This window comes from Antechinus flavipes, chromosome 5 (assembly GCF_016432865.1).
Source record: "Antechinus flavipes isolate AdamAnt ecotype Samford, QLD, Australia chromosome 5, AdamAnt_v2, whole genome shotgun sequence".
Taxonomy (NCBI): Eukaryota; Metazoa; Chordata; class Mammalia; order Dasyuromorphia; family Dasyuridae; genus Antechinus; species Antechinus flavipes.
Window position 1 is genome coordinate 146,428,693 of NC_067402.1, and position 14,954 is coordinate 146,443,646.

Sequence of the window (14,954 nt, forward strand, 5' to 3'; positions counted from 1 at the left end):
CATGTGCTTTAATACCAGACCAGTGCTCTTCCCGGTGCTTTGTCATATGCTGGATATTGGCATCTGCTAGGCACATTGTATCCAAAAATAAAAACCAAAGTCTCTTTCCAATAGGATACACACACACACACATATATAAAATATATGCTAAACAATTTTATTTGGGGCATGGAGGGCACTGGCAATGTTGACATAGGTCTTCTATAGGAGGCGACCTGTTGAGAAGCTAGGGATTCTAAGAGGCAAAGGTTACAAGAGAGTAGATTCCATGCATAGAGGTAAGTTTATGTAGCAGCACCAAGACAGGAGATTTGTGATATCTACCATTTAATGGTAGGTACTCAATATATTTTTTTAAATAACTTTTCAATCCCTTCTGCTAACTAGACTTTTCTCCCCTTTTCCCTAATTCTAATTTTAGATTTTCATATCTGTCATTATCTCCCTAAATTTGATTATACTAACTTGTTTCCAGTTGCCCTTGTATAATTGATAGGTGATGTTTTATTCATTAGTTTTAAATGTTAAGTAAATATGATTTGTTGTTATTCACTAACCCCTATTTATCATCATGCCACATGATAACACTTTTACTGAAAATATAAACTCTCTGGTAGTAGATGTTTATACTGAGGAATAGACTGAGTAGCACACTCTAATAAAAGAAAATTCTTTTACGGAGATCACATTACTTATTTTTGACTCTTATTCTTTTATTTTTTTAAATAGTATTTTATTTTTCCAAATACATGCAGATAATTTTTAGGATTCATCTTTGCAAAACCTTGTGTTCCAAATTTTTCTCACTCTCCCCTCAACCACCCCCCCAAGACAGTAAGCAGTCAAATATGGGTTAATACATGCATCACACTATTTCTTTATCCATTAGCAGTTTCTTGGAGATTTGGCTCATAACAGCTATAAGACTCATTCACTCTGCATCCATAGCCTACAAAAGTTGATTTTTATAACTGTGAAGAACTTGGCCAAATCCCCCTAGGATGTGACTGAAGGTCAGAAGCTATGATGTAAATTAAACTTCTGAGATTTTCAAAGGTTCATGTATTAAAAATCTCTTTAGCTATTAAATTGGTCTTATAAATCAATAATTTGCATCTATATGTACACAACAAATTTCTGTGTTTGTGCTTTCTAGAATTGGAATTATTTTTCAGACAGTGAGGCAGAGTGTGTTAAAATGATGGAAGAGATTGAAAAACTTTGTGATCGTCTTGAGCTAACAAGGTATGATCACCATCTTACTGTAGAGCTCTATCCAGAAGCCAGCTTTTTTTGTTGTTTGTTTTAAAATTATAACCATCATACTTAGTATATTCATTTATTAAACTCTATAACAGTTAATGTTGCTTTCTAAATGCCTCTGAGAGAAACAAAGGCCATATATCACAGTTGTGATTGTAATAACAATACATAAACTATTCAGTATTACTCATGTGTGTATATATATATATATATATATATCTATATTTTACAAATTCACATACACAAATATGTAAAAATCAATTTCAAGAAAGAAAAATAGCAAATACTGAGACTTGAACAATAGTTGAACAAAACTAGAGACTAAAATTGCGTGGTAATTATTGGGTAGTTATAGTTTTCTTCATATTGATAATTAGATGCTCAAACAAATAGCAACCTTTCATACATATTGTACTTAAATTTATAATAATGACAGCTTGGCTGAGCTGTAAAATTGCAGTAAAAAAATTACACAAAATTAAATTTCACATTTAGTACTATAAAAGAATGGATTTTTTCAATGCAATATAAGAAGATGGTTCCTTTGTATAAAACTGAACATCCTTAAAACACAAAAAGCCAACTTTTTCTATTAAATTTGGATAATATTTCATGCTCCTTTTAAAAATTTAGCTTGCAGTGCTTGAATGACATTCTTACATCTACTACAAAAGAAGAAGGGAAGGCTGCTGTGGAAAAGCAGGTAATGTTCATTTAGCATATGCATTATTACAGTGTGTATTATGTGTTGAACTAGTTGGCTATACTTAGTACATGATTATTGTATTTACTTTTGTCTCTTAAATGTGCAAATACATTTAGAGAATTGAGCTGACAGCAACCAATCAAGAGCATCTAATCTAATCTCCCTTACGTTACAGAGAATTATGATACTGAGGTCCAGAAAGGTTAAGCCTAAGAGCCCCAATAGGAAGTCTTCATTAAATCTTGTTACACTTTTCAGCATTACTTTTCCTTTTTATAGACAAGCTAGTCATTTGGCAATGAATGTTTTGGCCATGGGAATCCATAGATACAAAATTGTTCTGAGTTCTTTTTTGTAGTGATGGTGGCAGAATGGGAACAGAGGATATAAAGAATCATAGTTTTTAGATTTAGCAACTTTGACACTCATTTTTTCCCCCTTACGGCTTACCATTTGCTTTTATTACTCTGAGGAAAATAGGGCTTGGTGTTCAAACAGAATTTGTCTTGAAGCATATATTTTGAAGAGGCCTTAGCTCTGGTATGTTTAGTTTGGCTGCCTTAGGACTGTTGAGCTTGCAACCTTGAGGTCAGTGGGCTTAGCCTTAGAATCATTGGCTTGGTGATGCTGGTGCCAGTAGACTTAGTAGGTTTGTGGTTGTGGCCATCTTACATTTACACTTGATGATCTTGAGATCTGAGATTTGATAGCAGTTGTGGGCTGGTACATCAGGTGGTATCTTAGGGGGCTGTAGGCTTGGCACTCCTAGGCCTGATTTTGGTCCTGGGGATTTGTTGCTAAGACATAGCCTAAGATAGACCTGCATTTTCTTTCTTTCTGTCAGCCTCTAGCAAAACATGTCTTGGTGTCACCCCTTTCAGAACCTCTTATTACTGTGACTTGGGTTTCTTGGTTCTGTTTATGTTCTATTTGTGGGACTTATTGTGGAAGGTAAGGTTCTTAGACTTGGCCATTTTTATATCGCATCCTTGTGCTGCTGTCATTCCATGGACTGGAAGAGACCAAGAGTGAAAGAAAAAGCAACTTTGGTACATTTTCAAATGTGAGAATGTCATTTATTTACCAGTGCTAATGGACTTATTGGAGAAACTGAATTTTATAAATTCTGACACTCTTAGTATAAATGAAAACAGAAGACAAAGTTGCTGTTAAAAATAAAAGAATGGTATGAAGAGGATTGTTAAGGACTTGTGAAGTATTTGATTTATCATTCATCCAAAAGCAACAGGAAACATCATTTTATAGGAGTACTTGGTCATTTTGTTTTAACAGTAATCATTTGCAAAAAAATCACCAGGATGATAATTGCAATTTATGTGATAGGATAGGAAATAAAAGAATTTGTTAAAGAACCTAATACTTTCCATATAAAGTAAATCTATATTATAATATTTGGTGACTTTTCAGGGTGAACAAAAGAAGAGCAGAAAGAAAAATAAATGGGAAAAATAAATTATTCAGGACTAAGAAATGAGAAAAGCCAAAAATTATAGACTATATAAAAAAACATCATACCTAAATATCACAAATATTTCGAGAATTCAGTGTGACACTGATAGGGTGAACAAAAAATAACAACAACAAAAAAAAACCCAACCCAAACCATATTAAATGAATTATATCTTGAAAGAAAAGAAATGACTAATAATGTGAGAATCATTTCTGAATCAGCTATTAATTAAAACAAAATAGGGTCCCTTTTTTTTTTGCTGAGGCAATTGGGGTTAAGTGACTTGCCCAGGGTCACAAAGCTAGGAAGTATTGAGTGTCTGAGGGGCAGATTTGAACTCAGGTCCTCCTGACTTCAGGCCTTACTAGATAGATTTATCTACTGCACCATCTAGCTGCTCCTAAAAAGTGTCTATTCTTGAGTGAACTCCAATTGGACATTTTGAAAAAAACTATTGACACTAAAAAAAGCAAAGTGTTTAAAAGAACAAACATCAGTGTCAACTATCACCATTCTTGAGGAAGCTTAATCAATACAAATCAATTGCCCAAGGATCGCCAAGAATACTTGGAAATATCTCAACCAAAAGATAAGTGAGAGACAGGGCAGCTAAAGGCAATGTTGGTTCCTATGTTGTGGAACTTCATGAAATAACATGTCAGTATCTCGTTAGCTTCTGCAACTTACAAGGAACTTTTTTCTTCCTTAAGTCAAGTTATCCTTGAAAATGTGAAAAGCACCCAGCAATATTCTTGAGGATTTCAGTGAAAGACTTGCCAAGTTCACATTAAGCACTTAATGATTCGTCTTTGAATACAGCCATTAAGCCACTTCATAATTTAATTGTATTATTGCCTAGTCAGCATCTCTCCATTTTTTCTACAAGAATAAAGAGAGAATTCGATGTTTTGCTAAACTTTATCTAAATTATATCCATCAATCGGTTATGAAGCATTTACAATATGTCAGGCACTGTGCTAAGGAATACAAAGAAAGAGCAAAAGTAAGTAAAAATTATGTCCCTGTATTCATATGTGAAACAGTATGTTCCTTGTTAGACATATAAAGGATTACCTCCAAAGTAGATATAAAGTAGTCATAGAAGGGGAAGGCACTAACACATGGGTAGATAAATACCTCAGGAAGTATCTTTGAATTGAGCCGAGGGAAGACAGGGATTCTAAGTAAGGATCAGTAAATAAAGTACCCTAGGTATGAGAATAGATAGGGCAAAAACCACTGCAAAAGAAAATATAATGTTGCATGTAAAAAACCAAGTAGACGAAGATGCCTGAACAATTTTGTAGAAAATTGTTTGGGGGCCCCAGATTTACTGGTTTATTAACAGTCAAAAAAGGAAACACATTTAGTCTAGCATGACTTATTGTTGATGAAGTCAGGTTTTTTCTATATATTTATTGAATATATTCATTGACTTTTAATTTGACAACTGTTCCTTTTTTTTTTTTATTGAAGTAGTATTTACTCTTCTCTATCAATACCACTTCTATTCTCAACAATCTTTCAGATAACAGAAAGTCAGACAGGTTTTTAAATATCCAAAGATATGGCTCATTTGGGCTAGGTAACTTGAATTAATCCAAACTATTAATCATGTCCTTATTAGTTTGGATTAATTATGTCCTTATTTTGGAAATCAATTGCTTAGCTGTTTTTGTTCTGTCATTTCGGTACAAAGGTCAATTTGCTTGGTAAAAAAAGCAGAATATGAGAATTCAGTTTTCAAATGATTAGAAAAAATCAGACATTATTCTAAAAAAGGTCACTTAGAAAATTCCAATAAGTACCATTCCAAACGGTAATTTCCCATCTCTACAAAAACACATGCATGGAGAGCAACTTTGGTGAAGGTATGAAGAGGCTAATATGCCCCTCTTGCATGTATCAAAATCATGTGAGATTCCTTTAAAGATTTAACAATGGAGATAACTTTGTTCCTTGACTCTCCAAACAGGGAAAGAAAGGAACCTGTGGTTTTCAAAGGTGTTTTCCAGTGGCATACAGGATATCTGGTTCAAAAAGGGAAGGAGCAATCCTCCAAATGTTCCTTTTTCTACAGATGATGTAGTATTAATTGCATCAAAACTTAGAACATCTTGTAAATATCATCAGCTAATTTTGGAATATAGTAGAGCTTCCTAATTTTAAATATACACACATATCTATATACATAAACATTTATGTACATATATACATAAAAATAGATATAGTACAGGAAATAAAAATAAACATATCAACTAAAATCAGTTATATAAAAGGACAGAAACAACATGTATGTATATGCACATACATAAAACATAATAGCAACATATACTTGTCTGCACAAGATTTTCTTTATGCATATATGAATATACATAAATATGGGAATGTGCTTTTGTGTATATATGTGATGTGAAATAGCTAAGAGGAGTTCCCTACATGGGAAAAACCAAATGAATAAAAATGTTGTCTAATTAAGCTACTAATTCAATATTTATATTGAGTAGTTTAGTATTTCATGTTAAATTTATTTACTGTGTCATTAAGTGTAGGTGTATACACACACACACACACATACACACACTTTTGTATAGATAAAGTATATATGAGGAAGAAGGGAAAGAGGAACCAGAACTCGATGTAAGAGTGGCCTAGATTGCCATTGAGAAAATTTTTTATTAACCTGTTCATCTCCTTCTGTGAATCAAAGTTCCATATTTTGAATATACTCTCACTACTCACTAGTAGTGATTTTAAAACTGATATGGCATGCAATTCCTGAACATGAACCTGTATTTTTTACAAAAAGAAAATCTTCTAAAATCAGAAAAAAAGTTATGTATAAAAGTTGATCATGATATTTATTAAGTTGAAGACGGGTCATCCAGGTGTTTAGACATTTGCTCAAACCAGTTGCTATAATGATCTTTTTGTCTTTATTTTTTTGAAAGTTAAAAAAGAATGTGTGCTTCAATCTGTATTTTTGACACCAGTTCTTTGGGAATGTATAGCATTTTTCATCATAATCCTTCAGAATTGTCTTGGATCATTGTATTACTGAAAATAGCTAAGTCATTCATAGCTAATCATATAATACTGCTGTTACTCTGTACATAGTATATTTCACTTTGCATCAGTTCATAGCAGTTTTTTCAGGTTTTTCTGAGCATCATTTCTTATAGAACAATAGTATTCCATCATAATCACATACCATAATTTGTTTAGCCATTCTCGGATTGATGGGCATCCCCTCAATTTCCAATTTTTTGCTCCAAAAAAAGAACTGCTGTATAAATTTTTTTTTTGTATGTAGGTCCTTTTCCTTTTTGTTTTTTATTTGGGATACAAAGCTAGTGTTATTTCTAGGTCAGAATATGTATAGTTTATAATTCTTTGGGCATAATTCCATATTGCTTTACAGACTGGATGAATCGATTCATAACACCAATAGTGTATTAATGTCTCATTTTTCCCATATCCCCTCCATCATTTATCATTCTTATTAACCAGTTTAATAGTTATTAAGTAGTATGTCAGGATTTTAAATTTGCATTTCTCCATTTCTCTTTGTGGCTATATATAGTTTTGCGTCATCTGAAAACTTCATATCTTTTGATCATTTATCAATTAGGGGATGGCTCTTATTTTTATATGTTTGAAAAAGGCCTTTATCAGAGAAATTTTCTTCAGTTAATTTTTGCTAACTTTATTTCCTTCCATCCTATTTCTCCATACATATCCCTGCCTTTTCTATTCTTGCTTTCCTTTCACTCTGTTCTTTCTCACAAATGTTTTTGTCTACCCCCTCTACCAATTTGCCCTTCTTTCTATCTCCCTCTCCCCTATTTCCCCGTCTGTTTTCCTATAGAACCAGGGATGGGGAATCTTTTTCTGCCAGGGATCATTTGGCTATTTATAATGTTATTCATGGGCCATACAAAATTGCCAACTTATAGAACTCAAGTAGTGGGAGGTTCTTGTACCTTACTTTTTGACACATTACATTTGCCTTAGCAAATGATTTCAAGTCCTTATATGGCCTGCAGGCAGGATGTTTTCCATTCCTGCTATAAGGATAAGATTCTAAGATATATTTCTACACCCAATTGAGTGTGCACGTCAATTCCCTTTGAGCTAATTCTGATAAAAATAAGTTTTTCATGCCCTCTTATCTTCCTCTTCTCCTCCACTCCAAAACACTGTGGACACTGTAAAGACAAAATTGTTGTTGCCTCTTTTATGCCCATTCTGTGGTTCCCTTTCCCTTTTTTTCCAGTACATTCCTCTCACCTTTTTACTTTTTTAGATAGTATACTTTCATATTCAACCTAAACCTGTGCCCTTTGTGTATATATTTACTCCTTCTTAACTGGCCCTAATAATGAGAACATTCTTAAAAGTTGCAAGTATCATCTTTCTATGTAGGAATATAAAGTTTAACTTAATATTAAGTCTTTTTGATTTCCCTTTCCTGTTTATCTTTTGTTTTGTATTTGAAAGTCAAATTTTCTATTCAGTTCTAGTCTTTTCATCAAAAATGCTTCAGAGTCTATTATTTCATTGAATATCTTTTTCCCCTGAAGGATTATACTGGATTTTGCTGGGTAGGTGATTCTTGATTGTAATCCTAGCTTCCTTGCCTTCCAGAAATCATATTCATATTCTGAGCCCTGCCATCCTGAAAGGCAGAAGTTGCTAAATTTTGTGTCATTCTGACTATGGCTCCATGATACTTAGGAGAATAGTAGATTCTTTGAATTTTCTTATTTTCTGATTTTGGAATATCAGAGTAGTATGAGGATTTTTTTTTCTTTTATTGGTGAAGCATTTGCCCAGGGTGATATAGCTAGAAAGTGTTACGTGTCTGAGATCACATTTGAACTCAGGTCCTCCTGAATTCAAGGTTGGTGCTGTATCCAACACGCCACCTAGGTGTCCCAGTTTGATCATTTCTTCAGACTGTCTAGGCTTCTTTTTTGGTCATGGTTTACAGGTAGTCGAATACTTCCTAATTCTCTCTCCTGGATCTGTTTTCCAGGTCAGTTGTTTTTCCAGTGAGGTATTTCACATTGTCTTCTATTTTTTCATTCTTTTGGTTTTGATTGTTTCTTGATTTTTCATAGTCATTAGCTTCCTTTTGCTCAATTTTTATTTTTAAGGAATTTTTTTTCATAGAGATTTTGTAGATTTGCCTAATTCTACTTTTTAAGTTTTTTTTTTTTTTTTTTTTTAGGAAATTTTTATGTCTCTTCCCAGTTAGTCATTTATACTTTTTAAGGCATTTTTCTCCTCTGGATTTTTTGTACCTCCTTACCATTAAGCTTATTCTGTTTTTTTAAAGGGTTTTTTTTTTTTTCAGTATTTTTTGTCTCCCCTTTAACTATTGACTTGTTCTTCATGATTTTCTTGCATCACTTATTTCTCTTCCCTGTTTGTTCTCTACTTCTCATACTTGATTTTCAAAATCCTTTTTTGAGCCCTTCCATGGCCTGAGACCAGTTCATATTTTTCTTGGAGGCTTTGAATGTTGGAGCTTTAATTTTGTTATCAGAAGTTCTTCTGTGTGTTTTGAACTTCTTTGATATCATAGTAACTTTCTATGGTCAGAATCTTTTTCTTGTTTGCTTATTTTGCCAGCCTATTAATTTTTTGTTAATTAAAGAAGGGCTCTGCTTTCTGGGTGGAGAGCATACTGAACTAAGCTTTAAGGGTTTTGTGCAGCTAATTACAGAGCTTATTATGGCGACCTTTAAGTTTTTTGTTCTTCCAAGGTGATATCCTCTTAAGAAGTGCTTACTATTCTCCTGGTCTATGAGTGACCACAGATACTCTTTTTGGTTCTGGAATTATGAGGACGATCCCCACTTCATGTGGCTGGGTGTGCCACTGCTCCCCCTCATCCTGGACTTGCCACCCAGAACTGAGCATTGGCAAAGAGTCCTGCCTTCAGTGCTAGCAAAAAATCCCCTGTAATCTCTTTGTAACCAATTATAATAATCAATTATTATAACAATAATATATCTAATAATATATAACTACTTATTAGAGATACGTATATATGTATATGTATTGTATGGCCTTACCATCTATATGCTGAGAGCTCCAGAAGCAGCCACTGCTGCTTCTGATTCAATAACTCCCAAAAGCCTATTCCTGGTTTGCTGGGTTCAAGGCTGTGTTGGTGTGGTTTGTGCTGGAGTGTGCTCCATTCTCACCCAGATGCAATGACCTTTCCTGCTGACCTTCTGGATTTTCTTTGCTGCCTTTGGACTGAAAGGTCTTGAAAGTGCCACTGCTGCCACTTGGGTTCTTATGTTTTAAAAGCGTACAAGTCTCTGTTCACCTAGTGTGGAATGGTTGCTCACTTATTGGATGTAGACAACTAATTCTTGTCTGAATTCTGACTAGCTTGATTAGAAGGTCTCTGCCACTTTCATCTTTAAATTTAGTGATACTATATAGTTAGCAGTCATGCAGTACCATGGTATTTAAAGAATTAAAAGTGAGGATCAATCAAATGGTGATTGAAAAGAGGATGAGGGAAGAGGGAGATTGTGGCTAAGGATAATGTATTACCAACAAAGAATTTTACAGAAACAGCAACATGTAAAAGACATCCAAAAGATAAATGATGAGAAAAGTAAATGTTCATTTATATTGAGAATGGACAGCCTGCAGGTTATCACTAACAACCTAGCCTGTGTGTGACCAGAGTCCATGATCTCCCTCCAGACATACTGGGGAAGATTTTGGGGATGATATAGGCAAAAGAATTGCACAAGATAAGGGGATTGTAATCTGGATCATGAAACTCATCTGTGCTTGTCCCACAGTGCTACAGTGTTCCAAAGAAGTAACTATCTCAGATATTAAAGAACTATACTTTTGCTAGGAAAATCAAATATTTTGAAAAAAAAAAAAAAAAAAAACTAACCAAGACTTGTTACTTCACTAAAGTTGGTAACTTCTAGCAATGACATTCCCTCTCCCAGTACCTCTCAACAACTATTCAGTTTATAGCTTAGAAAATTGGCTAGGGCACTGAGAAAATGTATACTCACAGGCAGGGACAGTTTCATTTTTGTCTTGTCATACTTAATGTAGTCCTAGCATATGGTATGTAATAGTTGTTTGAGAAGCTGACTTGGTTAATTATGTGCCAGAGATGACCTAAAGTCTAACTCCAAGGCTATTTCTCTCACTCCATTCTGCCTATTTGCATTGATACAAAATAAAGTACTGTATTTCTTCAAATAAGAGGAGGTAATCAGAGCCAGAGAATTAAGTTAAGATTTAATAGAGAAGTCGGAAAGCTGTTTTTTGAAAAAGCTAAGGCAAAAAAAATGTTAAAGATGGTGGATCTTTTTTAGTCAGAACTACTAAACCATGAAGTTTTAAAAGGTAGGAGTGAACAGAAGACAGAATCACTGAGAAGTGAGATGAAGTGACAAATCTAGATAAGAATGAGCCTTGAACAAACAATTAAAGAATGTTTTGGGGTAGGGACCAGAAATGTAATGTATGCTTGGAAAGATGAATCAAAACACTATGTAGATTATTATGCATTTCAAAAAGGGAAAATGGAGAGGTTGGTGATTAAAGAAGATGCAGAGAAAGAGTTTGTGGATAAGTGTGTGGTTACAAGGTCTCTCTAGGTTTGAGAAAGGACTGGATTAACACAGGTGCTGGGGTTTATTTTAATAGGGATCAAGGGATTTCTCTGAGACTAGAGAAGGGTGGATAGACCAAAAAGGATGAGATGGCCTTCATCTCAGTAAAAGTATAACATAATTATTTTAGAATAAAAATTCAGAGGTAAACTCTTGGAATCAAGAGAGGCGCCTGGATAACTGCTGTCAAGAGCATTATACTGAAAGCGTCAAGGAGCAAATTTATATAAATTCCCTTCAACCTGGGAGAGAGTATGTGTATGTATATGTATATAAAGAGCAAATGATGGGGTCCTAGGTTGGGAATTAGCAAGTGAGAAGAGTATTAAAATCTGGGGTAATAGTGGGGGTAGCACTAAATAACTTACCTTAAGTCTCCACTAGAAATCGTCTGGTATAATTCTTAGTTTTAAACAATTGATCTTTACCTATGCTTTATTGTAGATAGAAGAAGTAAACGAGCAAATAAGGAAAGAAAAGGAGGAAGCTGAGGCTCGTATACGGCAAGCATCTAAAAGTACTGAGAAATCAAGTGGTGGAGGTGGCAGTAGCAGTAAAAATTGGTCAGAAGATGACTTGCAATTACTAATTAAAGCTGTGAATCTTTTCCCTGCTGGAACTAATTCAAGGTGCCTCTTTTACTAAAATACTATTCAAAATACACTAACTAGAACCTAGCAATGAAAATCCATTCAGGACTATTTTTTAATCTGTATAAGGCACAGACCAAGAACATTCAAGCAAATCCCTTGACACAAACCTAGTGCCCTACTCACTATGTCCTGGAGTTAATTCCATAACAATGTGTTCTCATGAACAGAATTTCAGTATGACTTCTAAACTTGTTTTGTTGAAATGTTTAAATAGCATATAATGATTTCTCAAGAAGATTAAAAATCATGAAAGATTTTAGTTCATACCATAGTAATTGAAATGTTGTTTTATTTACTTTTCTCTTTAGGAATAAGAAACTTACTCAGTGCTGTTTCACTTCTCAAAACTAGACAGGCTTTTTTTATACCCAGCCCCCTAGTCACGCAGATAACCAATTAAGACTCTTCTATTCAGATTCCAAATTAAATTATATACTTTTTATGATTATGTAAATAAATCACACATTTATGTATATTAAGTGGTATACATTATCTTTAAGATTTTGCTATGCAATAAAACATTAGGTAAGATTTGGTAGAACATAAAAATCAAAACTTTTGAGTGGCAATAGTTTCAAGTAATAGCAATTTAAGCCAGATTATTCAGTTAAATCTAATCTTGTAAGTAGTTTTTGTTATTAAAAACCCAAACTTTATTGCTTTTGTTTTCATGTCTTGCAATATAGATGGGAAGTTATTGCCAATTATATGAATCTGCACTCTTCTTCTGGAATAAAGAGAACTGCAAAAGATGTCATCAGCAAGGCAAAGAGTCTTCAGAAACTGGGTACTTAAAACTTTTGGTGAAATATTTCAAGGGGAAAAAACTGATTTGGGATATCAAATACTTTTAGTAAATTAAAATCTTTGTGAGAATTTATTGATGTATGAGTATTGGATATGAAATATAGTAGGTAAGTAAAACTTTTCTTTCCCCTCAGATCCTCATCAAAAAGATGATATAAATAAAAAAGCTTTTGATAAATTTAAAAAGGAACATGGAGTTGTGCCTCAGTCAGACAGTGCAGCACCTTCAGAGCGTTTTGAAGGTAATGGTTTTTTTTTTCCTTTTTAAGTAGATGGGAAATATTTGACCTGTACATTTATATCTCTAGGCTACCAAATCTTCCATTCTAGGAATAGGCCCTGTAGTTCCTATAATTAGGAGAATAAAATGTTCCAATTGATTGAATAATGCAAAGCAGTTAAGTTCGAGTTCATTTGCAAATTTTGGGGGCAGTGTTGGATTTGCAAGATTGTTTTATTATTCTTTCCTTTCAAATGATGACAGTTTTATATTTATAATGAGTATAAGGCTTCTAATTTTTCCCATTATTTATACTTAAGAGGAAAAAAGGCAATTGACATCTTCCCCCAAAAGTATCTGAAAAGAAAAAGATTGTTCATTTCTAACACATTAAATTTTTTTTGTTTCATTCTAACAATTTAAGATAAATTGTGTTAGCATTTATAACGAACATTGATAAAATTCTTTAAGCAGTTTTTAATATAGTCCAGGTAAAACAACACTGAAATTCATGTTAGTGAGGCTCTTTTTTTTTTCTGTAGCAGCAGCCTGTATTAAAATAGACAAGTAATTTTACTGCCTTTTCTTTTAGTTTCTTTGGCTAAGGGAAGAGATATAAGGTTATATATTTTTATTTATAATTCACATATACATATGTAAATATTCTTTCAAAAAATAAAAGGTTTCTAAGAGATAAGACTCTTTGACCATAATATTCCATTAAAGTAATCATTTTTTAATAATAGAACTCATCCTTTAAGGTTTTTCAGATAACTTTTTTTTAGGTCCATGTACAGATTTCACACCTTGGACAACTGAAGAACAAAAACTATTAGAACAAGCTCTGAAAACATATCCTGTGAATACACCTGAGAGATGGGAAAAAATAGCTTCCGCAGTGCCTGGACGATCAAAAAAAGACTGTATGAAACGATATAAGGTACAGTATACATATGTATATGTAATTCAGTAATTCACAAACTTTATTCTGAGTTAAATTGCATAGTTATCTTGTTGATTAGGCTTCAGAGCACTAAAAACAAAAAGTTACTACAAAGAAAATGTCATTCATTTGTAGAAAAGTAACTCACTCACAACAGACTTTTGGGGCTGATTATACTATAAGGAAGAGCATTATGTCAAAGTGTCACCTTTCAGAAACCATTTTTCTCTCATGGTAAGAAAGTAATCCTAGCTTCTCCCAGCACAGTATAAGCTTTGGTTGGTGGTATGAAGAGGAATAGCTTTAAGTGTGGCCCTAAGATGAAAGTGGCTTTTATATAAATTTTATATAAATATTTCTTGAATTTTAATCAGAAAAATGTGTGTAATTGTACTACATACCAAAACTAATTTTATCCATGAACAGCAAATGGTCTTCTGCCAACTCAGATCTATCTTCTAATGATCTTTTTTGGAGGTCCTGAACAATAAAAAGTATAAACTATATTCTATATTTTTCCACAAAATAGTAAACAAAATCTCCCTAAAATTCTTAAATAGAAGTAAAATTTTAAAGGCTAAACTTTTAATTAACCTTTTTTTTCCCTAGGAACTCGTCGAAATGGTAAAAGCAAAAAAGGCTGCTCAAGAACAAGTGATGAATGCTAGTCGAGCCAAGAAATGACTAAAGTTGACAATCTTTGTTGTTTGTTTTTATAATAAAACTGCAAATACTGTATAAATTTTCATTCTTAAACTTATAAAAAATTCTTTTGATGTTTTGAATCTGTTTTTAGCTTACTGAAAAAAAACAAAGTCTTTTGAGTCGGAAGGGTTTCCTTATTTGTAATTATTTTTTTAAACCCTGAAACAAATACCACCTCACATTTTCCAAACTAGATTCCAAAAACATTTTGATTTCTTTTTGGATGAACAGCTTGAATTTCTCAGTTTTATAAATAACATTTTCAAAATCATTTGATTAAAATCTTCTTATTCTCGAAGCCAATACATGCCACTGCAGATTTTGTTATAATCTGGTAGTTGCTCAATGGGACCTAGAGTTTTAAAAGAAATAACAGTTAAAACATAATATTTTCCTCTTTAGAAAAAAAAAAAATGGCTTAGAAGAAAGGCTTACCAACAGCAGCTATGGCAGGGTGTTTATTATAGATATATTTTGTGCATACATCTCGTATATTCTGAGCATCAACAGCCTAAA

The 14,954-nt window shown here is 33.1% G+C and overlaps 2 protein-coding genes across 3 annotated transcripts in view; one reads left to right on the plus strand and one right to left on the minus strand.

The window, feature by feature from the left end:
* DNAJC2 (DnaJ heat shock protein family (Hsp40) member C2) overlaps window positions 1-14,709 on the plus strand; it is a 37,086-nt gene extending 22,377 nt beyond the window's left edge. The window contains exons 11-17 of one of the 2 annotated variants that reach the window (XM_051961626.1): window positions 1,157-1,245; window positions 1,897-1,966; window positions 11,555-11,739; window positions 12,450-12,550; window positions 12,705-12,812; window positions 13,588-13,730; window positions 14,343-14,709. In XM_051961626.1, the coding sequence (XP_051817586.1) occupies window positions 1,157-1,245; window positions 1,897-1,966; window positions 11,555-11,739; window positions 12,450-12,550; window positions 12,705-12,812; window positions 13,588-13,730; window positions 14,343-14,417 (771 nt within the window). In that variant the 3' untranslated portion in view covers window positions 14,418-14,709. Of the gene's footprint in view, window positions 1-1,156; window positions 1,246-1,896; window positions 1,967-11,554; window positions 11,740-12,449; window positions 12,551-12,704; window positions 12,813-13,575; window positions 13,731-14,342 lie in introns of both variants that reach the window. The other variant, XM_051961624.1, reaches the window with a different exon arrangement.
* The window catches only part of PMPCB (peptidase, mitochondrial processing subunit beta), a 38,888-nt gene continuing 37,660 nt past the window's right edge, over window positions 13,727-14,954 (minus strand). The window contains exons 13-14 of the mRNA XM_051961627.1: window positions 14,874-14,949; window positions 13,727-14,790 (exon numbers count right to left, since the gene is read on the minus strand). Coding sequence (XP_051817587.1) covers window positions 14,726-14,790; window positions 14,874-14,949 — 141 coding nt within the window. The 3' untranslated portion in view covers window positions 13,727-14,725. The remainder of the gene's footprint in view (window positions 14,791-14,873; window positions 14,950-14,954) is intronic.